Source organism: Anolis carolinensis, unplaced genomic scaffold, assembly GCF_035594765.1.
Source record: "Anolis carolinensis isolate JA03-04 unplaced genomic scaffold, rAnoCar3.1.pri scaffold_12, whole genome shotgun sequence".
NCBI classification, from domain to species: Eukaryota; Metazoa; Chordata; class Lepidosauria; order Squamata; family Dactyloidae; genus Anolis; species Anolis carolinensis.
In genome coordinates, this window is record NW_026943823.1 from 15,442,962 (window position 1) to 15,470,876 (window position 27,915).

Sequence of the window (27,915 nt, forward strand, 5' to 3'; positions counted from 1 at the left end):
TTTGAGTGGGTTTAAAATAAGTTTGGTGATTTATTTAATGTAGTCTGTGTCCTGGTAAGAAACAGAGAATCTGTGATCGTATATCACAGGGTGACTGCGGTTTAAAAGTAGCAGAGGAAGACGTTCTACTTTAAGTAAAAATGACACTTCAGGGAGTTTGACTCACCTCATTCTAGTATTGTAACTGTTAATAAAAGTGCCTCTAAGTGAGAAACAACATTGTAACCACTAAGCTCTGTGCCTGAATAAACTTATTGTTCCTCCAACATCTAAGCCTCTGTCGCATATATTATAAACCAAGTTGCGTTACCATCTAAAGTGAATAAGGGGGAAAAAAGTAAAAGGTCTCCTGTCCAAGTCTTTGGTGGTTGCATCTTCGCACCTTCTTTCTATTGAAATTGTCCACATGCTTGTGGATTTCAGTGGCTTCTAAACCATCTGAAGTTTCTGCCTCTAGAAAAACAAGCATTTTGGAGAAAGGAAGCTCTGAATCCCAAGAGGAGCCATTTCCCTCCTGGAGCTTACCTTTTAGTCCCAAGGGCAAGAAGGGAACGAATGTCCTCTGCCCGCGGAGACCCCATTAATCTGAGTGACACTGTAGACTCCCAATTTTGTAACATCATTTGTGTAAGAGGCCAGTAGACCTTCAGGTGCTTCAATTTTGTGTATTTTGGTTATCTAAGATAACCACGTATGGATATTGTCATGCCTTTTGGACATTAGTCCACCCTGACCTATACAAAGTCCAAATATTGGGAGACCCACCTGAATAGGCTCCGAAGGGAAGCCTTGCAATCTCGAAACCCAACACTGATCCCCACAAGATCTTAGCAGACTCAGCAAAGCTCCTTGGGTTCACTGGCTTCAGGAACCCATGAACAGCCACCTGGTGCTTTCCCATTCCAGCATCCCTCCCCTCTCCAGCAAGGCAGGGCCCATGAGCACCCACAACCAATGGAAACTGGCAGGACCTGAGGGAACAAAGAAAGCCAGGACACAGCAGGAGTGATTTTCATCTGTATTTGTCAGACACTTTTATCTGGGGACCAAAGCTGTTACAGTGAGCAAGCAGAAGGAAAACACTCAACAGGAAAGGAGTCCCCTCTCACTTTTCAAAGCACACTGACAAGGATATACACCGCTCCTAACTGGGGAAAAACTCAAAAGACCCCAAGTGTCTGTGTATCCCTCTGCCTGTATAATAATCAAAATAAAGGTGAGCTTCAGAGGTCTCAAGATTCTTGTTGCTGCACATGGGCTGAAGCGGAGTAAGGGTTTGCACTCAATCTGGCCACTGCCAAAAATGAGGCCAAGATCATTTTAAAACTCTGGCAGACCTTGGCGTAAGGAACCCAGAGACTATTCAAGAGTTTGACACCCACTACCTGGAGTAGGAAATGCATTTTCGAGGATTGCCTACCAAGCCTGTGCAGCAAATGCAATGATCCCCTTTGCTTTCAATCTGCAGACAAGATCCGGAAAGCAATGCCTTCCTCATTGGATATATAAATCTCCTCTTCACCCCTTGGTTAAAAGTGTGGTAAGGTGATTCAAACTGGGTGCCAAGCCTTCTGCACAAACAGAACCTCCAGAGGCTGTATCCCCAAAATAATATTCATACAAGGTTGGTTTGAAACTCTTGGCAGCTGCTGAAAAGAAAATCCATACTTACCTGGGAATTTTATTGAAGCAAACAGAAGAGCTGTTTTAAAGAGAGCCTAAAAGGGCCCAGGAAGAGGCCAGCAGCCCAGCTCATAATGGCCTTGGAAAGGAGGGGCGGTGAGACAGGTCCAAGGGGCCAACCTGAGCAAACCAATGCTTTATTATTATTAATTATTCTCATTGCTAAAGCCTTTGCCACTTTAGCTCAGCCAGCGTATCCATACATAATTGACACCATCGTTCCTGAAGGATACGCGTTTGGCACTGGGTTGTGTTCTCTCCAAGCATTTCAGGGAGAGGGAGGCTTTGCACTTTCGAAACTGAATTGCCTTTTTTTCTACAGAGAAGATGTGCCAACATGAAGTGTACTGAAGGAGGAAGGCTTTGTTTTAAAAAGAAATCTTCACCTAAACCAACACAGCACAGAAATGTCCCCCAAAAAGGGAGTCGAACATGAATGGAGCTGATGTCGGTTTATAAAACCCATAAGAGAAGCTTTCCTCCCAGCAGAAAGGCCTTTCCACTTGGGGAGGGGCAATGCGCGCCGCAGGAAGATCCCCATAGGTACAACCTGAAACCAAGGATCCTTTTTGAAAAGCTCCGATTCCAGATCCACAAAGAAAGAGGGAAACCTAACTCACAGGAAAACTGAATCATCAATCCTTGAAAGCACAATTGCCTGGCCAAGATTCCCCCTTTTCCTTCCCCTCGTCCCTCCGACATGCAGGAGGGGAAGGAGAGGTCCGGCGGTGCTCTCGGCCGACTGCAAAAGGGCCGTGCACCTGCGACAAAGGACCAGGCAGAGATGGAGTCCGCAGCTTCCGCTGGCCTTGGTCCAGGAGTCAGGGAAGGCCTCCCAAAAGGACCCTCGCGCTACTCCCGCTTCTTAAGCCGACTCGACGCTGCTCTCTATGGCCTTAATGATGTGGTCAGGTTTGTTGCCGCCCGAGAAGCGCTCCCACATCTGCAGGTAAAGCCGCTCCAGCTCCATTGTGTACTGCTTGGTGTTGAAGAGTGGGCTGGATATCCTCTGCTTCCAGACCTTGCCGCGGATTTTCTTCAGGCTGCAAGAAACACAGCGACATCCCATTAGACCCCCCAAAACTCCTGAGAGGGGCTATTTAAAATTTCTCTTGGTCTGCCACAACATCTGGAGACACCTTTCACTTACTATTCCAGATCGGTTCCCAGCTTGACGGCAATGTCTTCATATTCTTGCCGGCTTTTGGCAATAAGCTCAAGGCAGCCGAGGCAAGTCAGCTGGGAGGCAGCAACACGCGATGCAAGCGTCTCTCCTGGGAGCGGGAGAAAAGGGTCATTAGCAAACAGATCTCAAGCAGACACGTTCTTTCTTTGCTTGGTGGGATGAGCCAAGGAATGAACTGGCAGAGCCAGCTCACTAAGCCATACAAAAGACATGGGGAGCCCATTTTACTATCACAGCTTTGGTGTGAGCCACCCTCAACTTCTTAAAAAAAATGGGAGTGACCATTCAGTTAATGGCAAGAACTATAAAGCTAATGCATATTTGGAAATGTTTGCTTCATATTTACCCAGAAAATGTCTCTTAAACTGAATGCATCCAATGGGCAGTTTACCTAAAAGTGCCTTTCCCACTCTTGTGAAAATAAGAATCATAATAAGGATATATTTCTTCCCGCCTCTCCTTGCGCACCCCACTGCCCTTGGCACAAACACTGCCCCTCAAAGCCCTGCCACCTCACCTGGCATTGTGACCATGGGGGTGCCAGCCCAGAGGACATCCATGCCGGTGGTGTGGCCATTGCACAGCGGGGTGTCCAGGCACACGTCAGCCAGCTGGCCCCTCCTCACATGCTCCTCTTTGGGGGCCACCGGGGAGAAGATGATGCGGCTCTGGGGCAGACCCATGTTCTGGGCGTACTGCTGGATGTTGGGCTCCCCCACGGCCGGGAAGCGCAGGAGCCACAGGACGCTGTTGGGGACACGCTTCAAGATCTGCAAATGAACCAAGCAGCGGGATGAGCTCCCAGGAGCCCCAGAAACTGGCATGTATGTCTGTCCCAGCATCTTCCTCCATTAGCTTTAAGGACAGAAGCCTTGGAAGCCTTTTTTTTAAAAAAAATATTTTTTTATAATAATTGACAAATAACTTCAGTGTCCTGAGGTTATGGATATCTTTAATATGGCGCTTGTTGTAAGTTTTTAAAAATTGTTTTATTTGATATCTTAATTGGGCTTTAATCGGGATAGGATGTTTTAATTGATTATGTATTGCTGTTCAGTGTATTTGTATGAATTTAATATGCTGTACGCCGCTTTGAATCCCACCCACGGGAGAAAAGTGGGATAGCAATGAATAAATAATAATAATAATAAAAGGCAGGGTTACTCACATTAGCCCACATCTGCAGAGTGGCTGGGTCGATCTTATAAAGCTGGTTGAAATTGCAATAGACGACTGCGTCCTCTGGCAGGCCGTACTGGGAGCGGGTGGTGACGATGATGGTGCGGGGAACCTCCTCCCCGGTGGCAGCCTTGTTGTTAATCTAAGGAAAACGGGAGACTAAAAGGTTCAGGCTGACTACAAGCAACATAATGATGATCCCAATTATTATATTTTTTGTTCCCATTACACTATGTAACATGATTTTTGTTCCTGAGTTACGTTTTTTTTTCCTAATTGGTTCTATCATAAAAACATGGAAAAGGAGTATTAAAATAATTTTATTTTTATCTCTCCCTATCTCCCCGAGGGGACTCAGAACGGTTTAAACTGCTGAAACTTTGCGGGAAGGAGATCCTGCAGCACATTTTGCCATAGTTTGTCACTGAATAGTCTCAACCTATTCCAACTAGTTTGTTGCAGCCACAAAAACAATGTTTCCTGGGTAAAACAAAGTAACTACTGGACAATTAAACAAAAAAAATAACTTCCAAGCCAGGAACAGAAAACTTTTCAAATTTTGTTACATAGTATTATTAACCCACTTTTTCTTTTAAAAAAAAACCTCAAAATGGCTCACAATAAAATCAATACAACTAAAACCTAAAAATATACCAAGATTAAAACATTATTAAACATGAGCGCCACCGGAGGCAAGTTCAGCCCCACTGCCTCTTCCGAAGCTCCTCCCTCCCTCGGTCTCCATGGCCCTCACCTGAGTGGTGGCCAGCCCATTGCTGATATTGAACCCGTTGATGGTGATCTGGATCTGCCCACGGTTTATCATATCGATCACAGCCTCCGCGATGGTGTTCATGGGAATGACAGGCATGCTCAGGCCGGCATTGCTGTCTGCATTATCTCCTCCGTCAGGACACTTCATCTGCAGGAAGGGAAAAAGTGTTTCCAAATTCACACCAGATGCATCCCTGCCCCTTTCTCCTGCTGAAGTTGGCCCTAAAACGTCTCACCAGAAAATGAAATCAGTTGACTTGAAACTGCCTCACCTTTACGATTTTCACATCAGGTAGGCTGTCAAGGAATGCCTTCAGGTCAATGCCGTTTAAAACAATTCTGTTGTCATAAATATGCCCATTGGATTTGAAGTCAATCACAGCTTTTTTCTGAAAGGAAGAAAAATGTTTTGGAAACACGAACAAAAGAAATAAAGGGAGGAGACGGAAAACAGGCAATTCCTGTAGCCCACCAAATAAATACCTTCAGGTGTGGGAACATGTTGGCATGATCTCCAATGAAGAACGTATTCGGCATGTAAGCGAGCTTTTCAGAGTACTGCTCAGCCACTTCAAATGGGGAGGTTTCTTTGTCTGTGATGATATAGTCCATGAATAAGGCCCCGCTGGTCCCTGGGTAGCCCAGCCACATCGCCTGAAAGCAGGTAAAGGAACAGGCAAAGACACCATCTTAAAAGAGTGACAGCTAAATCCAACCACAGCTTTATAAACAGGACACTGTAAGGCTCTTTGGGTCCTATGATGAGAGACGGATAATGAAATAACAACAGGTCAACACGGTGGTCAAAACTGGAGATCCAATGGACAACTGCTCAATAATGAATCAACACAGAGATAAATCTGGCTGATTCAGAGGCTAGATCCAGTGAGGACTAGCAACAGGATTCAAGCCAAGAGAAGATTAGCTATGTTTAAGAATATGCATATTTATGTTAGGATGATTGTCCCAGATATAGTTGTATTGGTCGGTAAGATTTAGTTTTACATATTATGAAAAACTGTTTTCCTGGTATTGTTTTCCCCAGTTTTATCTTTCCATATTTCTGAATAAAAAGAATGGATTCAAGCCAAGAGGATAAGAGACCAGGAAGTTTTCTTCACAGGGTTTTTACTATTCCAAAGAGAGCTTAGTAGCAGTACTTATAATGATATGGGTATTTCCTTATGTTTGTCTCAATGGAGAACTGAACAGTAATGCTCGCATTCAGGATAGAGATGGGACTTTTGCTTCAGCTTGGTGTTACAAGGTTCATCCTCTAACTGTATGTTCCCAGAGAGTGGCTGCCTTTACCTGGATTGGGGCAGGCCTGAGGGCAAAGAGCTCATTCCGGGCCCCTTTGGTGTAGCCATTCATGTTGACGAGGATGTGGATGCCGTCCTGATGGATGCGGTCGGCGGCCTTTCCGTTACATGGGACCTACAGCACAGGAAGCGGGAGGCACTGATGATAAACTTTTCAACTGCCGAATAGGAAGCAGCTCCAGCCCAAACCCTGGCATCTCTCTCATCTTAGACACCAGAGCTGCATTTCTACCACATGCAGGCCTTTCTCGAATCTCAATACTGACTCCATGGATGTTTGGAATACATCAAAGGACATTGTGGGCAAAATGGATGCGATGGAGCAAATCTGAGCTCATTTTTTTAAATTTAGGCACATCATACCTATAAAAACAATGCACATTTTAAAGCATTTTATGACCCTTCCTTTTGCAGGGCTGTGAACCTATCGGCAGGTTTTCCCTGTTTCCTAATCAACATGCTATATTCAAACATATGGTTTAGTTCTCTCTTCTCCCAGAAAAGACAGAGGGTTTTTAGGGAAAGGAACACTTCTTACCTGAGATAAATCAACAAAATGTTTTGCTTCTGCCATCACTTTCACCCGGAAGTTGGTGCCATCATCGGGGCTAAGGGCATAGCAGAACACCTAAAAAAGCCACACAGAAACAGTGACCCTCAGAAAAGCAAGGTTTCCTCCCCTCGAGAGAATGTTTTCAGGAAGATTAAGCAAGGATCATGTGATCTCCTTGCTTATTGCAATAGAGGAGTCCAAGTGCTACACTTCTTGAAGAGCATCCACACTGTATAATTAATGCCGTTTGGGACCACTTGAAGTGCCATGGTTTAATGTGATTGGACCCTGGAATTTGTAGTTTTGCAAGGTCTTTAGCCAAGGAGTGTCGATTCTGGATAAGGGGTGCTGCAGTCTGGTGAGGCCCCAGCACTCTTTGGCAGAGAAGGCTAAAGACCTTGCAAAGCTACAAATCCCAGTGTCCCATTGCATTGAACCATGACAGTTCAAGTCATGTCAAATCTGCATTAATTCCAGTGTAAATGCACCTCGTTTACTGCAAAGGAGGAGTTCAAACAGCAGTGCACATTTTAAGCAAAGTTTTAAAATGAAAAGCAAGATTTAAAAAATTGCTAAGGCAGGGTTAAGTATAGATTTCATCTACAGATTGAGAAATTTCTACGATAATTTGGCTTTGACCCCAAAGAAGAGGGCAGAAAAAAAGCTGTAGCTTCCCAAACAGCAAACGAAGGCTACTGACTTTTTGCCATCTTTTGGCTCTGCCTCCTCTGCAGCCTTACGCATAAAAATAAGCCATAACCATACGGATTACAATCTGTAATTGTTTTAGGCAGAATATTCACTTTGCATTTTATGACGTATGGATCTGTATATCCTGCTTGTCATATGTCCCTCACCTCAAACTTGTCCGGGTTGTGCATGCCGGGAATTGACTGCATCAGATGGGAGGTGGGATGGTTCCCGAAGTCGGAGCTGACATATCCCACGCGGAGCCGCCCTTCGCTGGCCTTCAGATCTTTGGGGTGTTCATAAGGAGGCTTGTGCAGCACATTAATCTTGTCCAAGCAGAGGTTGCCATGCCTCTCGGCAATGGCCTTGCGGAAGCCATGGGACAAGGGGTACAACATGCTATGATGGGGATGGACTGAGGGTAGCCGGTTCTTCTCCAGCTGGTCAGCCACAATGCTGACCAGTTTCTTCATCCTTTCGTCATAATCGGTCCAATCGCAAACGATCTGAAAAAGGGGGAAATGCCAGAGCAATCCTTGAAGCTGGGCAGGATATGGATGGAAGCTTCTAGGAGATAAATGAGCAGGATATCGAGGCTTCTAGGAGCAAATAGGGTCAGGATATGGAGATTTTTAGGACCATATATCCTCCCAGAGAAGGGATTGCTCAGGCTCCCTGTTATTTTTATCATACTTTCCCCACAAAAGTATTATTATTATTATTATTATTATTATTATTATTATTATTATTATTATTATTATAAACGTGAGACTCAAGGCAGATTTCTATTTACAACCAGGATGCAACTAAAAACACACAGGAAGTGAGCTGCAAAAGGGAACAAATCACAATAAATAACTTAAAATCTTAGAAGTAATCAGAAATATTCGAAAAGGAACAACAGTGTCATTTTAAAAACTTTCTAAACAGCAAGAAGGAGGCCCACAGTCCGGAGTTGCCACTGAGAAGGTCCTATTTTGCGATTCCAGCAACTGTGCAGGAGAAGGATGCCGATAAATCTGCACAACGGTCAGTTTCCAAACAGGCCAGTGCCCACCTCACCTGCAAGCAGTGGGCCAAGTTGCAGTAGGCATCAGGGAAATCTGGCTTGAGCTTCAGAGCAGTGCGATAGGACGCAATGGCTTCCGGGATGTTCCCCGAATCCTGGAAAAAGAGGAATTATTAAACAAAGACAAGCGACCTGCCTCTTCTCCTGTCATGCAACAAGTCCCAGACACAAGCATTACCTTATGGATGGAGGCAAGATTGCTGTGAGCATCAGCAAAGGCAGGATTGATCTGGATGGCCCGGGTGTAACACTGCAAAGCTCCCTGAACATCCTGCATCTCCTTCAAGGTGTTCCCCATGTTGGAGTAGGCATCGGCAAACGTGGGGCTGATTCTGGATGGAAGGGATACGAGAAGGACACCAAGATGCTACATTATCCTCAACTCAATGCCATTCTCGAAGGCCAAGCAAATCAACACACCAAATAAGCATGGAAACCCACCATCTGTCGTTCCATCTTCAGAACTGTTTAACCCGCAGCAGTTTTTTTAGTTAAATTGGTTAAAACCTTACCTGATTGCCTCCTTGTAATGCATGAGGGCCTCCTGCAGCTTCCCTTGCTGCTGCAGAACACTGGCCAAGTTGGAATGGGCAGCTGCAAACTCTGGGAAAACCTACAAGAAACAAGCCATGCTTACTTCAGGGACACTTCATTTCAAAGAGACTCTGTCATACAGCAAAGCATCAAAGGTGCATCTGATTTTTAAATCAGGAATTCATAACTTTATCTATATTTAGATCTATAATAAGTGAAAACATGTTTCTATCAATCTATCATTTGTAAGTATTTTCCAAGATGGTTCCCACATCCAGAAAACACTGACTCCCACAGAGAATAGATCTGGACTAAACTTGGCACACAGACCCACCATGACCAACTTAAAATACTGGAAGGGTTTGGGGGGAATTGACACTGAGTAATGTGAGTTGTAGTTCACCCACATCCAGAGAGCATTGTGTACCCAGCCAACAATGGATCTCAACCACACTTTGCATACAGATCAACATGACCTGGGATAACGGGAGTCGATAGCATTACGAATTATCTATCCCAAGCCTTGCCAGGTACCTAAGCTAGTTTAATATTTTAGTCTATAATGTCATTTTTTTTTAAAAAAAAAACAATCTCAGCCCTTCTAATCCAAGAGTGTGCATATCCAATCACTCAGAAGCCTACCTCCAGAGCTTTGCGATAGAGTCTGACAGCCTCCTCAATGTTGCCTTGTTCCCGCTTGATGTTAGCAAGATTGTTGAGGGAATCCGCATGAGTAGGACAAAGGCGGAGCGCTGTGTTGTAACACTCCTCTGCCTCAGCCACCTTTTGACACAAAGAGCAGTTTAATATGAGTAAGAAATACCACCCAAAGCAAAAGCCCGCCCTGTAATGGCACATATTCTGGGTGCCAGTGTCTGATACAGAGAGCTAATTCCTGGCTCACAACCCCTTGCATCAATGGATTCAGAAAAATCGAAACCAAGGTATAGACACAGAAGTAGTTCCTTACGCTGCCTTTCTCCTTGAGAGCATTGGCCAGGTTGCAGTAGGCATCAGGAAAGTGCGGCTGCAGCTCAATGGCTCGCTTGTAGGTGTCGATAGCCAAGTCAATCAGCCCCTGCTCATAGTACACACAGGCCAAGTTGCCGTGCACTACGGCGTGGTTTGGGCTCAGGCTCAGGGCCCGCAGGTAGGCCGCAACCGCCCTGAAAGGAGACACCCCACTGGTCAAGTTTGCTCTTAGATGCAGAGCAACAGGAAACACAGCTGCATTTAATAGACATCTGAGACAATGATAACATTTGAACAGAAGGAGGTATAATACACCCTGAGTACCTTGCAGTAACACTGGGGGAACCTCATGTCCCCCTTGCCGCCTTCCATCCCTCCCTTCCTCCCTCACTCTATGGTCCCAGGCCTCGCCCTACAGGGTCCACTACCGCGGCCTAGGAGTCCTCCGAGACCTGCCCTCGAGTGCTTCCGCCCCACTCCACTCCTCGAGACCTTCTTCTCAGGATCCACCATCCACCAAAACAACGGGAAGTCAGGAAAAAAGGCGCACTCCCGCCCACTCGGCCCCTTTTAACCCTCCGCCTCCCATGCACCCCGCGCATGAAACAGGAGCCACTGTTCCTTGGGGACAGGCCCACCCCTTCTACCCATGCTCACCACACTTTCTCTCCTTCATACCCATACGCCTCTTCCCTCTCACTCATTCCTTATTCTCCTCACCACTCGCTATTCCTTCCCATGTTCCCATGTCCGTCACTCACTCCCCCCCTTCACCCCATTTCCCATATCCTCACTATCGCCTCACCATTCATCGCTTCTTCTTCCCCCCTCACACACACACACTCTTTCCCCGCTCACTCCCATTTCCCCATGCTCAACACAGCCCTCTCCATTCTCCACAAACTCATCACTCAGGACTCTTCTCCACCCATTCCCTTTGCTCACACCTTTTCTTTTTTTCACACATACGCACCCCCTCCTCCCTTGCTTTCTCATCTCACTGTTCTTTCTACACAGGCGCCTCACTCACTGCCATTTCCCATTCCCCTCAACACTTTTTCTCCCCCGCCTCAGGAAACAGCCAGTCTTTGGAGCTACAACACCATTCCGTTAAATGTAATATTTCATATTATTTTTAATATTATATATTTCTTATATTTGCTATAATATATAATAATGTATTTCTTATATTTAATATTATCTATTAATACTAATATTATTATATTTAATATTATTTGTTTATTGTAAATACATAATATATATAAAATGTAACAGTAGAGTCTCACTTATCCAACATAAACGGGCCAACAGAATGTTGGATAAGCGAATATGTTGGATAATAAGGAGGGATTAAGGAAAAGCCTATGAAACATCACATTAGGTTATAATTTTACAAATTACGCACCAAAACATTGTGTTATACAACAAATTTGACAGAAAAAGTACTTCAATATGAAGTAATGCTAAGTAGTAATTACTGTATTTACGAATTTAGCACCAAAATATCACGATGTATTGAAAACATTGACTACAAAAATGTGTTGGATAACCCAGAATGTTGGATAAGCAAATGTTGCATAAGTGAGACTCTACTGTAATACAATAATTAATACGCTCACGACCTATACTTCACGAGGTCCCCCTCCCCCTGAAGGCGCAGGTCCATGACACTCTGGGAGTCCTCCTCAACTCATCGCTAGACCTGAATCCCAGGTCTCCACACAACACAGAGGTCCACAATTTGCCACAGCATCGCGTGGCCGGGCATAGCTAGTGTTTCAATAAAAGGGTCTAGAAGGTTCCGAACTGCATTACACAAGTGCAAAGGGAGACCCGTATAATTTCAGACAATACAAGGAAGATAATTTTATTCACTTACCTGTCAAATATACGTGCTTCCTTCAAGACATTTCCCAAATTAATATAAGCATCCAGGAAATTTGGGTCAAGGGTCACTGCCTGGAAATATCAAAGACAAAAATTTCATTGCTATTGTATATTTTATTAGGTGCCTCATATTAACTGCCATAATATGCACAACAGCCTCTTGCATAAGGAATACCAACCATATGAGGAAACAATAAGAGTAACAAAAAGTACACCGAATAAAGGCTAAGATACTGTATTTATTCAAATCTAGTGCAGCATCAAATGTAACACACACTTCAATTTTCAAAAATGCACCTTTTTCTTCCTCTCAATTCTCAGTTGACAAATTTTAAGCACTCTCTTTTCACTCTGATTTCATTACAAATCCATGCCCTCAAAATTAATGTCCTATGCAGATATGCAGATACAGCATTACTGTAACATGTTTATTTTCAGCACACAGGAGAAGCACTTACCTTTTCAAAGTGATGGATGGCAAGCCAGATTTCTCCTTGCGCATTGAACACGCAGCCAAGGTTACTCCAGGCTACTGCAAAATTGGGCTGAGTCTCAATTGCCTTCAAATAACAGGCCTTGGAAGGGTCACAGATAAGGTAGATACAGAGGGGGAGGGAGTATTTGCACAAAAGAGAAGTGAGAAAAAAAAAGGTGTTAGCATGCCTTCTCCAACCGGTCAAAAGTGATCCTGCAGTATAGGCTTGCTTGCGCCAAAACTAATATGCTGTAAACAGCTGCTTGATCCTGCGCCGGCGCAAACCAAAACCCAGGTGCAAATCCACCATTGTCAGTTACATCGACCCATTCACTGACCAGTCTCTTAGCATTTCTTCATATCCTCCTTCTCCCCATCAGAAGCCCAAGAGAAACTGTTTTCCTCTTCAATCTATGTGATACTTCACCTTTTGCCATGGTTTGAGTAGCAACCTGGCTCAAGCCTAGCAGCTGTGAAGATGGTCCATGACTCACGTATGCAACATACTGCACGTACTATGTATGCTGTATGTATAGGCTGCTCTCAAAAAACAGGATGCCAGATCAGGCATGGTTTCTGTGGATTTCTCATTCCGGTGTCCTTGAGCATAAGGGGTTCTTTGGAAACCCAAAATCCCCGGCCAAACACAATTTATACTGATTTCAAATTCTGATATTTTAACAATCCCATTTCAAGACCCACATCCTGACACTCCTCCAGCCCCTGAAACCTCCAATGACAGGTTTGCACGAAGGTTCAGGTCCCTGTAATGCGAGCGCAAGAAGTCGCCAGCGCACCCTAACAGCACGCCCACGCCGCTGCGCCATCGCTGCCAACTGCTGCGCTTTGCTGGATGCCCCGGGAGGCTGTGAAGGGCCGGCCGAATGGACTGATCTACCAGGCAGGCCCCAGGGGGAAGAACAATTTGGGTATGGAATCGGAGTACAACAGAAGCCAATGCTTATCAGCACGAATCTAACTGCACAGGGATTTTTTTGGAGGGGAGGGGCCTGCCCGTTAGAGAACCCATCCCGCCCACCATTCACTAGGGCTCATTCGCACGCAATGCGCATTTCCGCCGCGCAGCCTTTGCGCTACTGCAGGATCACAGCGCATCATCAGAAGAGCAGAACGCTGCAATCCAAACAAAGAAGAAAAAAGGAAAAAAATGAACAACCAGGAAGAGTTAGAAGCTTTTAAACTACAAAGTATTTCCAATTATTTCTTTTACAGCTTTTATATAATTTACTTTTACTTTTATTTCTTTGAAAGAATTGTGGCTAGGATTATTAAAAAAATTAATAGTTTCTCTAACATTACTTGCTTGTACATTAAATACTTAAGCTGTTTCTGAAGCCACAAGACAGAAGATTCAGGCATGGAGGCAAATGGTTTTGCTGTGGCAGTTACAAACCCGTTACCATATTTCTCATGAGAGTTTTCGGTGCGTTCCTTGCTGGAAGAGGAGGAGGAGGAGTGTGTCTGCCCTAGATCCAGGCCTCGAGCTCCCTTCAGCGAGGCACCTTACGCATGGAAAAGGAGGTTTCACCCACCTGAAACCTTCTAAATACAATATCAATGGTGAAAAACCAAAAACAAGAGAGAAAATAAAACAAGATCATTAGTAAAAAGTTCCAACAAAGCAATTGAAAATCTCTGGACATGTCTAACACATGGGGTGGAGGGCAGTGTGTCTGTAACATGGGAGACATGCAGAAGGGACAGGGTTAATCAGGGCTACTGCAAACAGCAGGGCGTGTTGGAAGAAAGGCTCTGGAACTTACACAGAAATTTAAATTTCATTTCAAATAGCAAATCATAGCTGGTTTGATCTTACAAATGCACTAATAGCCAAAGAAATACATTGCAATGTAATATATAGTTCTTTCTTTTCCTCTTGTTTAGTGGAGTTCCTCTCACAAAAACCAGAGTAACACTGTCAAGCTAGGTGTCTCCAGAGCTCTGAAATAAAGAAGTCAGCAACCTCTAAGGCAGGCGCAGTGTCTTGGCCTATACACCAGTCACACTAAAAGCGGCAGTAGAGTGCAATCTGTGTTAGTTGTCCAGCTGACAAGCTGAGCATCACATTTGTCTTTTCAAAAAGACATTTCAGCACCCCAAGGTACAATTTCAGATCAAGGAATCAAGCTATGTGCCCAATTTGCATTTCGAAGGCTGGTCCCCATTTGCACCGTAACGAATTCGGCCACCTTCTTCCTCCCCCAATCACAGCAGAGCAGCCAGCCAGACAGCTACACTCCAGACACACTCCACTTGGTAGCGTGCGCGTGGGGCTTGAAGCGAAGGCATCGGAGGCCCTTCTGGCTCCTCCACACTCCTCACCCCGGCTGCGCGGATGCGTAAGGTGGCTTGTAACAAGACCATTTCAGGGATCGTTTGTTTGGCAACCCCACGTTTTGTGAACGCCAAGAGTTTTACAACCCCTCACGGTGTTCAAATTCTTGGCTGGAAACCAGACTGCTAGAAGCCACCTTTCCACTTACTGTTACAGCAAGTTTTTCTTTGATCAGTTCATTTTCCAAACAAACCAGCCGTGTGTTATTTGGGTATTAAAGATTGTTTTTAAGGAACCAAACTGAAACTATGACTGTTTGCTAGCCTTTCTTCCACTATAAAGATAGGGGGGAAAGGTTAAAGAATAATAAGATTTTTTTCCCTTTCTTCAAATGCCATATTTACAGCGTAACATTCGATAAGGTTCTTCTCCACTTACAAGCCACAAAGGACTTTAGAAGAGCACCTGCTTCGCACAGGAGTCACGGACTAAGTCACGGGCCTGGCATCAGCAGCAGGCAGTTTGAAAGCAATGCTTATTTCCAGATCAGAGAATGGTGGTGCCCCTGCCAGTCACGTCACAGAACGGGAAAGTCTAAGTCCTGCAGCAAGGCTCAACGTTCAATTTCTTGTCTGAGGCCAAGCGTTAACACGGGCAAGCCATGTATCGTGCCCTGCAACTACCCTGGGGCAACGCAGGGCCTTCGGCTTCCAGCCATTTCTTGGGACTCTTGCAGGTCAAAAGGAGCACTGGAGACGTGGTGCAAGCGTTCACACTTTTCAAAAGATTGAGGTTTAAAACTCATTCTACAGAACACCTACCTTGGCTTCTTCCAAGCGACCCAGGGCTTTGAGCAGATTCCCCAGGTCACTACGCACACAGTACAAGTCCTGGAAAGCAAAGGGATAGTGTCAGCCCCAGCACTGGTTTCAAAAGGTAGGCTCACACAGGAGACATTTTACCATCAAAAAAAATTCTAGTATTCTTTCGGCAATTTTAATAATTTCTAATGACAATTAATTAGCAAAACAGCGCCCCCTTGTAAATTTAATACATGAACTTCTAAAGCAGTCTTGTCAAACTTGTGGTTCTCATGAGTTTTGGACTTCATCTCCCAGAATTCCTGGTCATTGGACAAGCTAGCTGAAGCTTCTGGGAGCTGGAATCCAAAGCATCTGAATGGCCATAAGTTTGACCCAGCTCCTCATACAGCCTTCTCCTGTATACGATACATAGCTCTTTGTTAGATATTGCTCAAAACTACCATTCAGAACAACTTTCCATGAATGAAAGCAGAAAAGATGTAAACACAAATAATGTCAGTATAATTGGAATAGAAAAGAAAGAGCAGGTGTGAGTAGCATTGCCAACACGTTTATTCATCGTCTGCAGAAGCCTTTTCAGCCACACAATCAGGGCCTACAAGCCGCTGCCTCCATATACAACTCTGAAATTATGATAAACCCCCTGCCTTCCTTACAGGGCTCTAAGGCACCAAATGAATCACATGGAAACCAGACTTATGCACTTGGCAATGGTTGCATAATTTTGCTTTTGGTGGAACATCCACTGGCAGTCTGACCTCAAGTTAGGCTCCAGGAAATTCAATGAGGCACCTCATTGAATCTGTCTTGACTTGGACAGAGTTAAGACTGGGGTCACCTATCAGTGCACAATTTTAAAATAGCCTCACAAACTACCAGGATGCATGTACATAATCAAATCCAACTAAATAATAGGATAGAATGGTGGGAATAAGATTATCTTAACTGCAGAAAAACTACAGCTTCACAGTGAAAATTGATGATAAAGATATTGAAACATCATGTCAACAGTTTGGAAAGTCAAACACTCTTTTACTCATGCTTCTCAAAGAAATGTGCCATCTTTCAGGCATAATTCAACTTACAGGGTTGTACTGCAGGGCGGAAACATATGCCTGCACTGCTCCTTCCATATCACCTGCAGCTACCAAAGCAGCAGCAAGGTTGATGTATCCATCAATGAAGTCCGGCTTGAGGCGCAGGGCATGCCGATAGTGTTCAATGGCTTCCTGCAGTTGCCCGCGTTCCTTGTATACGTTCCCCAGGTTGGAGTAGGCTTCTGCCAGCAAGGGATTCTGCTTGATTGCCAAAGTGCTGAAGTGAGCAGACCTTGGAAGCAAAGGACAGAGAGGGAGGATCCTTTGAAGAGTCTCTTGCAAAATACTACTGAACAGCAGCATCCTATCTGACAGAATCCCCAAAAGCAAAATTCAGGGCAATGGAAAAGTTTCAAATAAACTTTTTCCTCTCAGTTTGTCTTTAAGGCACTAACTTTTGAAAACCAGTATTCAGAGATTATATTGTCGACAATTTTGCATTCTCAGTCATTAGACCATGTTGCTCATTTGTCAAAGGAATGAGTAAACATAACACTTCTCAAACACAGACAATTATTCTTGAATTGACCCAAGATAAATAAAAGAAAGGATTATCAATCTTTTTGGATAATTAAATCAAATGCAAACAACACATGGACCCTCACAGAAACAGACAACTATTAAAATTATATCATGATATCTGCATACAGACGCAGCATTCCCCAGCCTACCTATCCAGTCTGCGACACTGGAAGTGGATGGACGAGAGCAACAAGAGCACGCCGGTGTTGTCGGGCTCTTGTCGCCACAGCTGCATGCAGTGCCTTTCTGCAGCTTCAAAGTCTCCTGCTTGATACTCCCGGTGAGCCAACTCCGCTAGCCCTTGGAAGGAAAGCATACGTTTCGTTGGTTCTGAAGAGTCACCAAAACATTCGGGGAGGAGAAACAAAAAATTAGAAAATGGGAACAAAAACCGGCAAACTATGGTGCACAAATTAAAAGGTGAAGTGCTTGATATAATGTAAAAACCCAGGGATACCACGTGCTTAAACAGAAACAGAGACTGTCTCCATGAAAATAATAGGTTTGCTGGCTTAATGATGAACTAGCCTTCAAAGGCCTTGAGCTGCTCCCTGCCCCCAGTCTTCTTTTTCACAACCAACTCAATTTTTCCTATGCCACAAAACACTTGCAAAATAACACCTGCACATCTCTCTTGGAAATTTCCATAGCCATCCCCTCTTTAATGTATTTCACAAAGAATGTAACATAATATGAGGCTTGGCCTATTTCACAACTTTTCTCTGAAGATAGTTAAAACTTCACTGTGCAACAATTTTGTTTTTCTCAAATTAGTTAAAACAATGCAAAATTTAAAATTGTTTCATGCAATGAAAGACACCACATAAAAGTTACCTATCAAATGAACCCATTATCTTCTAGATCTTTTCATGCGTCTTTTTAGTAGAAGGGCAGCTCAAGTCATGCAGCTTCTGCCTCCAGTAAAGCCTTCTTGTAAAAATGAATCAAGGCTCCCTCTCACAAAACATGATCAAAGCTTCACTGACTGATCAAACTCATCCCTACTCAGGGTTGTTGTATGTCTTTCGGGCTGTGTGGCCATGTTCCAGAAGCATTCTCTCCTGACGTTTCGCCCACATCTATGGCAGGCATCCTCAGAGGTTGTGAGGTATGGATAAACTAAGTCAGGAAAGGAAAGAATATATATCTGTGTAGAGTCCAAGGTGTGGCAAGAGTTCTTTGTCACTGGGAGCCAGCATTAATGTTTCAGTTAATCACCCTAATTGGCACTGGAAATGTTTTGTCCCTTGCCTGGGGGCATCCTTTGTTCAGTCAAGTCCTCATTGTGTTGGTTCCCATCTACTGTTTTGATTTTGGAGTTTTGTAATACTGGTAGCCAGATTTTGTTCATTTTCATGGTTTCTTCCTTTCTGTTGAAGTTGTCCACATGCTTGTGGATTTCAATGGCTTCTCTGTGTAGTCTGACATGATAGTTGTTAGAATGGTCCAGCATTTTTGTGTTCTCAAATAGTATTCTGTGTCCAGGCTGGTTCATCAAATGCTCTGCTATGGCTGATTTCTCTGGTTGAATTAGTCTGCAGTGCCTTTCATGTTCTTTGACTCTTGTTTGGGCGCTGCGTTTGGTGGTCCCTATGTAGACTTGTCCACAGCTGCATGGTATCCGGTAGACTCCTGCAGAAGAGAGAGGATCCCTCTTGTCCTTCGCTGACCGTAGCATTTGTTGGATTTTCTTCGTGGGTCTGTAGATAGTTTGTAGGTTGTGCTTCTTCATCAGCTTCCCTATGCGGTCAGTAGTTCCCTTGATGTATGGTAAGAACACCTTTCCTCTGGGTGGATCTTTGTCTTGACTCTCATGGCTTGTTCTTGGCCTTGCAGCTCTTCTGATGTCTGTGGTGGAGTCTCCATTGGCCTGTAGAGCCCAGTTTAGGTGGTTGAGTTCACCTTGGAGGAGGTGAGGTTCGCAGATTCTTTGTGCACGGTCTGTCAGGGCTTTGATTGTGCTCCTTTTTTGACTTGGGTGATGGTTGGAGTTTTTATGAAGGTATCTATCTGTATGTGTAGGTTTTCTGTAAACTGTGTGGCCCAATTGTTGATTGGGTTTGCGGATGACCAGAACATCTAGAAATGGCAGTTTTCCTTCCTTTTCTTTTTCCATGGTGAATTGGATGTTTGGGTGGATGCTGTTAAGATGGTCCAGGAACTTGCTGAGTTCTTCCTCTCCATGGCTCCAAATTGTGAAGGTGTCATCTACGTATCTGAACCAAACAGTTGGCTTTTTTGGTGCTGTTTCTAGGGCCTGTTTTTCAAAGTATTCCATATAGAAATTTGCTACTACTGGGCTGAGAGGGCTCCCCATGGCCACTCCATCCTTCTGTTCATAGAATCCAGTGTCCCACTGAAAGTAGCTAGTGGTGAGGCAATGGTGAAACAGGGCTGTGATGTCTTCTGGGAAGTTTTGTTTGATTAGTGTGAGGGTGTCAGCTACTGGGACTTTGGTAAAAAGGGACACCACATCAAAGGCTTTACGGACTCCCCAAAATCCACAAGGACTCCATCCCACTCAGACCCATTGTAAGTGCCATTGGATCGCCGACTTACAACCTGGCAAAATTTCTGGCTACACAGCTACAAACCCACATTGGGCTCACTGCACATTATATCAAGGACTCTACACACTTTATAGAAAAGATCAGCAACCTCAACCTAAGCACCAAGGACATCCTGATCAGCTTTGATGTGGTGTCCCTTTTTACCAAAGTCCCAGTAGCTGACACCCTCACACTAATCAAACAAAACTTCCCAGAAGACATCACAGCCCTGTTTCACCATTGCCTCACCACTAGCTACTTTCAGTGGGACACTGGATTCTATGAACAGAAGGATGGAGTGGCCATGGGGAGCCCTCTCAGCCCAGTAGTAGCAAATTTCTATATGGAATACTTTGAAAAACAGGCCCTAGAAACAGCACCAAAAAAGCCAACTGTTTGGTTCAGATACGTAGATGACACCTTCACAATTTGGAGCCATGGAGAGGAAGAACTCAGCAAGTTCCTGGACCATCTTAACAGCATCCACCCAAACATCCAATTCACCATGGAAAAAGAAAAGGAAGGAAAACTGCCATTTCTAGATGTTCTGGTCATCCGCAAACCCAATCAACAATTGGGCCACACAGTTTACAGAAAACCTACACATACAGATAGATACCTTCATAAAAACTCCAACCATCACCCAAGTCAAAAAAGGAGCACAATCAAAGCCCTGACAGACCGTGCACAAAGAATCTGCGAACCTCACCTCCTCCAAGGTGAACTCAACCACCTAAACTGGGCTCTACATGCCAATGGAGACTCCACCACAGACATCAGAAGAGCTGCAAGGCCAAGAACAAGCCATGAGAGTCAAGACAAAGATCCACCCAGAGGAAAGGTGTTCTTACCATACATCAAGGGAACTACTGACCGCATAGGGAAGCTGATGAAGAAGCACAACCTACAAACTATCTACAGACCCACGAAGAAAATCCAACAAATGCTACGGTCAGCGAAGGACAAGAGGGATCCTCTCTCTTCTGCAGGAGTCTACCGGATACCATGCAGCTGTGGACAAGTCTACATAGGGACCACCAAACGCAGCGCCCAAACAAGAGTCAAAGAACATGAAAGGCACTGCAGACTAATTCAACCAGAGAAATCAGCCATAGCAGAGCATTTGATGAACCAGCCTGGACACAGAATACTATTTGAGAACACAAAAATGCTGGACCATTCTAACAACTATCATGTCAGACTACACAGAGAAGCCATTGAAATCCACAAGCATGTGGACAACTTCAACAGAAAGGAAGAAACCATGAAAATGAACAAAATCTGGCTACCAGTATTACAAAACTCCAAAATCAAAACAGTAGATGGGAACCAACACAATGAGGACTTGACTGAACAAAGGATGCCCCCAGGCAAGGGACAAAACATTTCCAGTGCCAATTAGGGTGATTAACTGAAACATTAATGCTGGCTCCCAGTGACAAAGAACTCTTGCCACACCTTGGACTCTACACAGATATATATTCTTTCCTTTCCTGACTTAGTTTATCCATACCTCACAACCTCTGAGGATGCCTGCCATAGATGTGGGCGAAACGTCAGGAGAGAATGCTTCTGGAACATGGCCACACAGCCCGAAAGACATACAACAACCCTGTGATTCTGGCCATGAAAGCCTTCGACAACACATCATCCCTACTCATTGCCAAGGCCTTTCATCAATCACTCATAGCCCATAGTCCATGCCTGCTGCCTACCCATAACACCATGATGGATGAACCTCAAAGAAAGGTGAAGTAACAGAAGCAGCAGGTGAGAGCCAACACACAGAGACAGAAAAGGCGACACCTTGCTTGCAGAGCAAGGAGAAGAGCAGAGACCCAAAGCTGGAGAAAAAGCAGTGTTACTCTTAAGAACAGAAACAATCGAGAGGTTAGGTGCAGACAAGAGGCAGCGAAGTCAGACTGTTCTAAGGGTTACGAACATAATAGTAAAAACCGGGACATTATGGTTGAAATGTCTACTCAGCCATGAAACTCAATGAATGATCTTGGGCCAATTAAGCATCTCTCAGCCTAATCTCCCTCACAGTTGATTGTCCTCCAAACATTTTGGATTCGAACTACTTTTATCCCAAGCCTTAAAAAGCAGTGATGGGAGGCTATCTTGGAGAAAAAGCCTCATCTTTTAAATGTATCAGATTATAAACAACTAGCAGTGCCCAGCCACGCGTTGCTGTGGCAAAGTGGTGGTGGTATTGGTTAAAAATTGTTGTGTAATTTTTATTTGACGTTATTTGCATTTTTTTAATTACAGTAGAGTCTCACTTATCCAAGCTAAACGGGCCGGCAGAAGCTTGGATAAGCGAATATCTTGGATAATAAGGAGGGATTAAGGAAAAGCCTATTAAACATCAAATTAGGTTATGATTTTACAAATTAAGCACCAAAACATCATGTTATACAACAAATTCGACAGAAAAAGTAGTTCAATACATGGTAATACTATGTTGTAATTACTGTATTTACTAATTTAGCACCAAAATATCATGATATATTGAAAACATTGACTACAAAAATGGCTTGGATAATCCAGAAGCTTGGATAAGCGAGGCTTGGATGAGTGAGACTCTACTGTAATTTTACTGTAAGTTATCTTTTTATTTATTATATTTTATTATTTTCTTGTATTATTTTTAGCTATTTTCTGTTATAGTATTTTATTGTATTCATTTTTTAGTGTTTTTTAATTATTTTTATTGGGTTGCTAGGAGACCAAGTTGGAGGAGTTTAGCCTTCTAACTGGCAGCAATTGGATAAAAACAATTATTCCTCTCCCTCTAATTAGGACTTTATTTTTCTTTTCTTTTTGTTGTATCAACCTAGAGGCGTGAATGATGGGTTGTGTTGTCAATTTTCGAGGTTGTGGGGTGTTTAGTTTTGTTGTTTTGTGGGTCGCCGTGATGCCATCACTCATTTATATATATAGATGATGGGAAATTAGGAAGGCTGCCTAAATTTCACAACTCACATGTTTGTATTTGTGAGTACAAGCTATGAGCCCTCTCTTTCACAAAATGGCATAAACTGGATGGCTATGATCCAACCCATTTCTGGACAACTCCTCAGAGTTAAGAAACTTGCTGTTGCTCAGCTTCATAATAACAGAGGTTAGGGCAAAACAGCCACAATCAAGGAAGCAGGAGCAAATATGCTGCTAGGAGCAGAATTCCAAAGGAAAATTTCTAAACGGAAACTTGTGTCCTTAGCCCCTACTGTCCATGCTTGCCTACTTCTCTGTAATTTTCCTTTCATGCTGGAGGTGTATTGTAAGTTTCCCAAACAAGCCCCATGGATCAAGTTAACACATGAAATTTCTGAGCTTTTTTTTAAAGTCCCATTTCAACTGCATAGTTCAGTTTTTGGTTGAGAAAATGTCCCAACGGTCCACAGTTAATGGGATCAGATTTAGCATGTTTGAAATTTGTGCAGTGTTATTTTTTTTTAATACACCAACCCTAATTTACAAATGGGCTCTCTGCTACTCTGTTTCCATACAATGTTTATTTATATATTGTAATTTTATTGAACAAATCACTTCTAGAAGTGAAACAATATCCTCAGAAAAACAACTGTGATTTGTTTTGCAAAATGAAACAGGGAGCAAACGTTGCCAATATTCTGTAATGAAGCATGAAAAGAGGTACGCTAAACTTCATTTCCTTTATAAAACAAAAAAGCAGGTGACAACTTTTGATGCTACACATTGGTTTCCTTTGAAGTCGAGGTACCACCAGTGCCCTGCATGCACTGCTGAACTTCAATTTCCATTATCTCCCATCCATGGCTTTGCTGCATCTGACTGATGTGAGCTAACATCCACCATCAATTGGGGGCATTAACACTTGCCCATCCCTGATTTGAAATACCTATATCAAAGAGTTGAGCACCACCTCCAGAGCCAGAAATGAAAGGAGAAGCCTTTGCCTTTGTCTATGTATGTGTCTCATTGTATTTCATTGTAACAAGGGACTGAATGTTAGCCTCTGTCTGTTTATATGCTGGCAATCCACTTTGAGTCCCCTCAGGGAGAAGGGCGGAATATAGTGTTGTTATTATTATTAACTGTAATGTTTTAAAACCACAGCTAAGTATACTGAGGTTTACCCAATTTTTTTCTGAGATTACTTTGGGGACACAGGCTCCCCTGGGACACATAATAAATATATATGAAAAGTATACAGGCAATCCCTAAGTTACAGACAGGGGCAGAAAGTACGGCAAAATCTTCTGAACAGGGTCATAGACCTCAAAACAAACACAATAGTGGTGTTAACTCCTCCCTGTGCTATCCAAAACTGTTACATTTAAAAACATACCTGTTCTGACTAACATTCAAATTCAACTTAAGAACAAATCTACAAACCTATCTTGTCTGTAACTCAGGGACCGCCTGCATCGCAGAGCACAAAACCAGAGTAACTGCGAAAGTCAGGATAAAAAAAGACTCTGCTGATTCAGAACACCCAGAAAATTCAATACATTCAGATTAGATTCATGTTAGGAAAAGAGCACCAAATTTAAGATGGGTCCCTTTAGAAAAAAGACCCAGGTCTGGTATCATGAGATGCACAGTCTGCCCGAGTGTGTTTTCAGCTAATCTATGACCCACATCCTGCACTTAGATGGACTCAGAACACAGCCTGAACTTATCAGGAGGCCAAATGCAAATGCCACTCCTAGCTTCAGCAAACAGCTGCTTCCCTGTATAACTATTTGCAAGTAGGGGCTGTGTGAGTTCTTCCTGCTATAAAACCTTAACAGGATTTAACTCACTTTGTTCTGAGAGAAGAACACAATGTGTGCAAAGAAGGTGCACATCTTTCCACTGAGTACAGTCTTTTCTGCTCCAAATTAACTACAACCTCTTGAGAATGAAAGACTGTCAACTGCTTCCATCAATGGAAAAACACTGCCCCCAGGGATTCCTATACATTCTCATGCCCTCTGAGTATGCTCCCATTCCAGAGGATGTTACATAAAATAAGAAAGGTCGTTGTATTGGGTGTCCCCAGAGACCATTTATAGGACAGTGCCCCAAATTCAGAAAGATCCACTTATTCATCTGCAAGCAGTTCTCCTTATTCATCTGTAACCTGTTGTAGCAATAATAATAATCTTGATTTATTTATATGCCTCTTTTTCTCTCGCCAGAGACTCAAAGCAGTGAACAGTGGTAAAAGCTGTACCATATACAATTTAACTTCCAAAGACTAGAAACACTAAAATCAAATTAAACCAAGAATTTATAAAAATAAATATTCTCTACATTATTCAAAAATAATGTGAACATTATTCACATAGCTTCAAAAAAAAAGTTGGGGCATACACACACATTCCCCAGGTAGGATGCCGAAGAGATACAACAATCTAATATTAATGGGACCAATCATACTGACCCATCTAGAGCCCAGTTGCACTTATCTCTACCCCCTGATATCTGGACTGGTCCTAGATCCATAATACATGAGGGAAAGAACCCTGTTTGGAGGCTTAGAAATGTGCTTGAGAAAGGACTTTCAGAATAAAGATTCAGAGGGTTTTGCCTGGCTGCATGATGCCCTTTTTCTCTAAATCACAGAATCCTAGAGTTGAAAGATATCCCAAGGGCCATTCAGTCCAACCCTCTTCTACCAGGCAGAAAGACACCAGTTAAGCCCTCCTGATAGATGGCCATCCAGCCTTCGCTTAACACTATGTAACACAATTTTTGTTCCTAGGTTATAAATGTCATTTCCTAATTGGTTCTATCAGAAAATCATGGAAAGGGTTTATTAAATTGCAAAAATTTTGTTTTTGCTGGATGTTTTTGCAGCACATTTTGGTATAGTTTTTCAATGAATCTCACTGGGTCTCAACCAATTCAACAGGCATAAAAACAAAGTTTCTGGAGTATAACTACTTTCAAAGCAAGTACTGTACAATTAAACAGGAAATAATATTTTCAAATCAGTACAGATTTTTTTTTCAAATTTCATTACATAGTCTAATAATAATAATAGAACGACTGGATCCTAAAGTTGGAAGACACGTCAAAGGTCATCCAGCCCAATCCCCTTCTGCCGTGCAAGAAGTCACCATCCAAGCCCTCTCAACAGATGGCCATCTAGCCTCTGCTTCAAACTTCCAGAGAAATATCAGTGCTGGATCTGATAACAGTGCTAAACATCCTTGCCTTTTAGCTGTGAAAACAACCTCTGTTGACGAAAACAAGGCCAAGTTAGCAAAGTTGTAAGAAGAAAACCCATGACATCTCCCTCCATTGTGGAGTTAGGCCAAGAATTGGACTGGGAACACAAAGGTTTTTTTGTGCCCAGAGTCAGCAAGTGACTATGTAACAAAATTTGAAAAAAATTGTTCATGGTTTGAACAGTACTATTTGATGTTTAATTGTGCAGGTTTTACTTTGAAAGTAGTTTTACTCCAGAAACTTTTGTTTTTGTGGCTGCCACAAATTATGTTGCAATTGGTTGAGACTCTATTAGATATTCATTGAAAAACTAGAGCAAAATGTGCTGCAGGATGTCTCTTCCAGAAACAAAGTTTTTGAAATTCAAAATGACATTTATAACCCAGGGACAAAAACAGTGTTCCATAGTGTTACTATTTACACATTTGTATTATTTTCCATGTTAGCCGCTTCAAGTCTCCTTTGAGAGAAAGACAAAGTATTAATGCATGTACATAATATTTATTTTTGCAAAGTGCTTGGTTTAATTTGGATTTAATGTTCATAGTTTTAGTTATATAGTAAATGGTAATTTTTAGCAATGTTCTGATCACTGCTTCCAGTCTCTCGCAAGATTGAAAAAGAGACAAAAATAAAATATTATTCTGATTATTATTACTACAAGTTACGGATGAATAAATAGAACTTCTCGCATTTCCAAAAGCCATATTTGGATTTACGGCTTGACACGGTCTGGACTAAGGATTATGTGCAAGGCTTTTGGACAAATGGATTTAAGTACTTTGCATGTTGTTGTTTTTTTGTTTAATGCCCAACTGTTTTAAATGCTCTGTTTTGTTTTGTTTTATTTTATTGTACCGTTGTTATTTGCACTGAATCTTGCCAGATTTGTAAACCGCCTTGAGTCCCCTCTGGTGAGAAAGGCGGGGTAGAAATGGTGCAAATAAATAAATAAGATCAGGCGACACAGGCCTGAAAAGTCATCTGGGGTGGGGTGTTTCAACCCCTCCCGAATTATATTTCTGGCTACGGGCCTGAGGGCAGCCTAAAGGACCTCCCGATTTTAAATCCTCTTAAATCAGTTCTTTGTATCCTTCACAAGATTATAATACGGGTTTTTTAAGGATTTTAAAAGGATTTCTTCCAAAAGTCAGATGCCAGAAAGCACGTGCTCAGCCTCCTTTGAAAACAGCAGGTCCCTCCTGAGAGAAACCCCAGCGCCTAATAAAACAACAGACTGAAATGTAAGGCCTAATTCCCCTCCCCCAAGACCTTTTTCGCCCGCTAGGCCCAAGCCTCGGCATGGCGTAGAATAAAAGGCCCGAGACTGAGGAGGCCTCGTCCCAGGCGGGAGGAAAGGAACAGGCGGGCCTTGGCGAGAAGTACCTGTGCTGTCGGCCACGTTCCCCACAGATGCCGCCATGGCTTCCGCTACTTCTCCTGCCGAAAGACAGACTGACTGACTGAGTCCGCACCTCGCCTGGTCAAGCGGTGTCTCCTAAAATGGCGGCCGAGGGGCGGAGGGATACAAAGACTGGACGGATCTCCTTCAGTGGAAAAGTAGTTCCTATGCCTGGTGTGAGTGAGAGTGTGTGAGAGTAATTCCTTTCCCTTCCTGATGTTACTCTGATCCTTTCTTCTTTGCGCTCTTTCGCCTTGCCTCAACGTCTCACTCAACGAGGCGCGGGGGAAAAAAAGATCGACAAATCACTGCGCGGATTCACAGTATCCCTCCGCCAGCCACTGCGACACATTGGCGCAGCGCGCATGCGCCTTAGGCCCCTCTTCTCTTGGGTTGAAGCGATGAGTGACGGGAACGAAAAGGGCGGGAGTTCGACTGCGGCAAGAGGCCTACCTGCAGCCCCGCCCCCCCTCCTCCGCGCCACGGTAGAGTTTTCACTCAGCCGGAAGTGACGACATCTCAGACGCTAGAGTGCAAAATGGCCGCTTCTCTCCAGAGCCATGGAGGAAAACATGGAAAATAACACCAAAAATGGCGTTCACGAACACAAAAACAACCACAAATGATAAATAAGCTATCCATTAGGGATGCCTTTGGGCTCAATGCATTGGAGCAAGTAGGCTGTCATCCAAAT

General features: G+C 43.5%; 1 protein-coding gene across 2 annotated transcripts; it reads right to left on the reverse strand.

Annotated features, from left to right (window-relative positions):
- Nucleotides 1-1,005: 1,005 nt before the first annotated feature.
- Nucleotides 1,006-27,365, reverse strand: ogt (O-linked N-acetylglucosamine (GlcNAc) transferase). Of its 2 annotated transcripts, none has more exons than XM_003228188.4 (21): nt 27,206-27,365; nt 17,213-17,363; nt 16,530-16,773; nt 15,442-15,510; nt 12,308-12,424; nt 11,842-11,921; nt 9,961-10,156; nt 9,633-9,773; nt 8,969-9,069; nt 8,635-8,788; nt 8,450-8,551; nt 7,555-7,893; nt 6,683-6,772; nt 6,134-6,259; nt 5,306-5,476; nt 5,095-5,211; nt 4,803-4,970; nt 4,038-4,190; nt 3,387-3,639; nt 2,834-2,957; nt 1,006-2,726 (listed from the first exon to the last, which is right to left on the reverse strand). In XM_003228188.4, exons 1-21 carry the CDS (start codon nt 27,240-27,242, stop codon nt 2,549-2,551), a joined length of 3,111 nt encoding a protein of 1,036 aa, XP_003228236.1. In that variant the 5' UTR covers nt 27,243-27,365; the 3' UTR covers nt 1,006-2,548. The 2 variants fall into 2 exon arrangements, with proteins under 2 accessions (XP_003228236.1, XP_003228237.1); XM_003228189.4 differs by having other exon boundaries at nt 17,213-17,393; nt 27,206-27,361.
- Nucleotides 27,366-27,915: the final 550 nt, after the last annotated feature.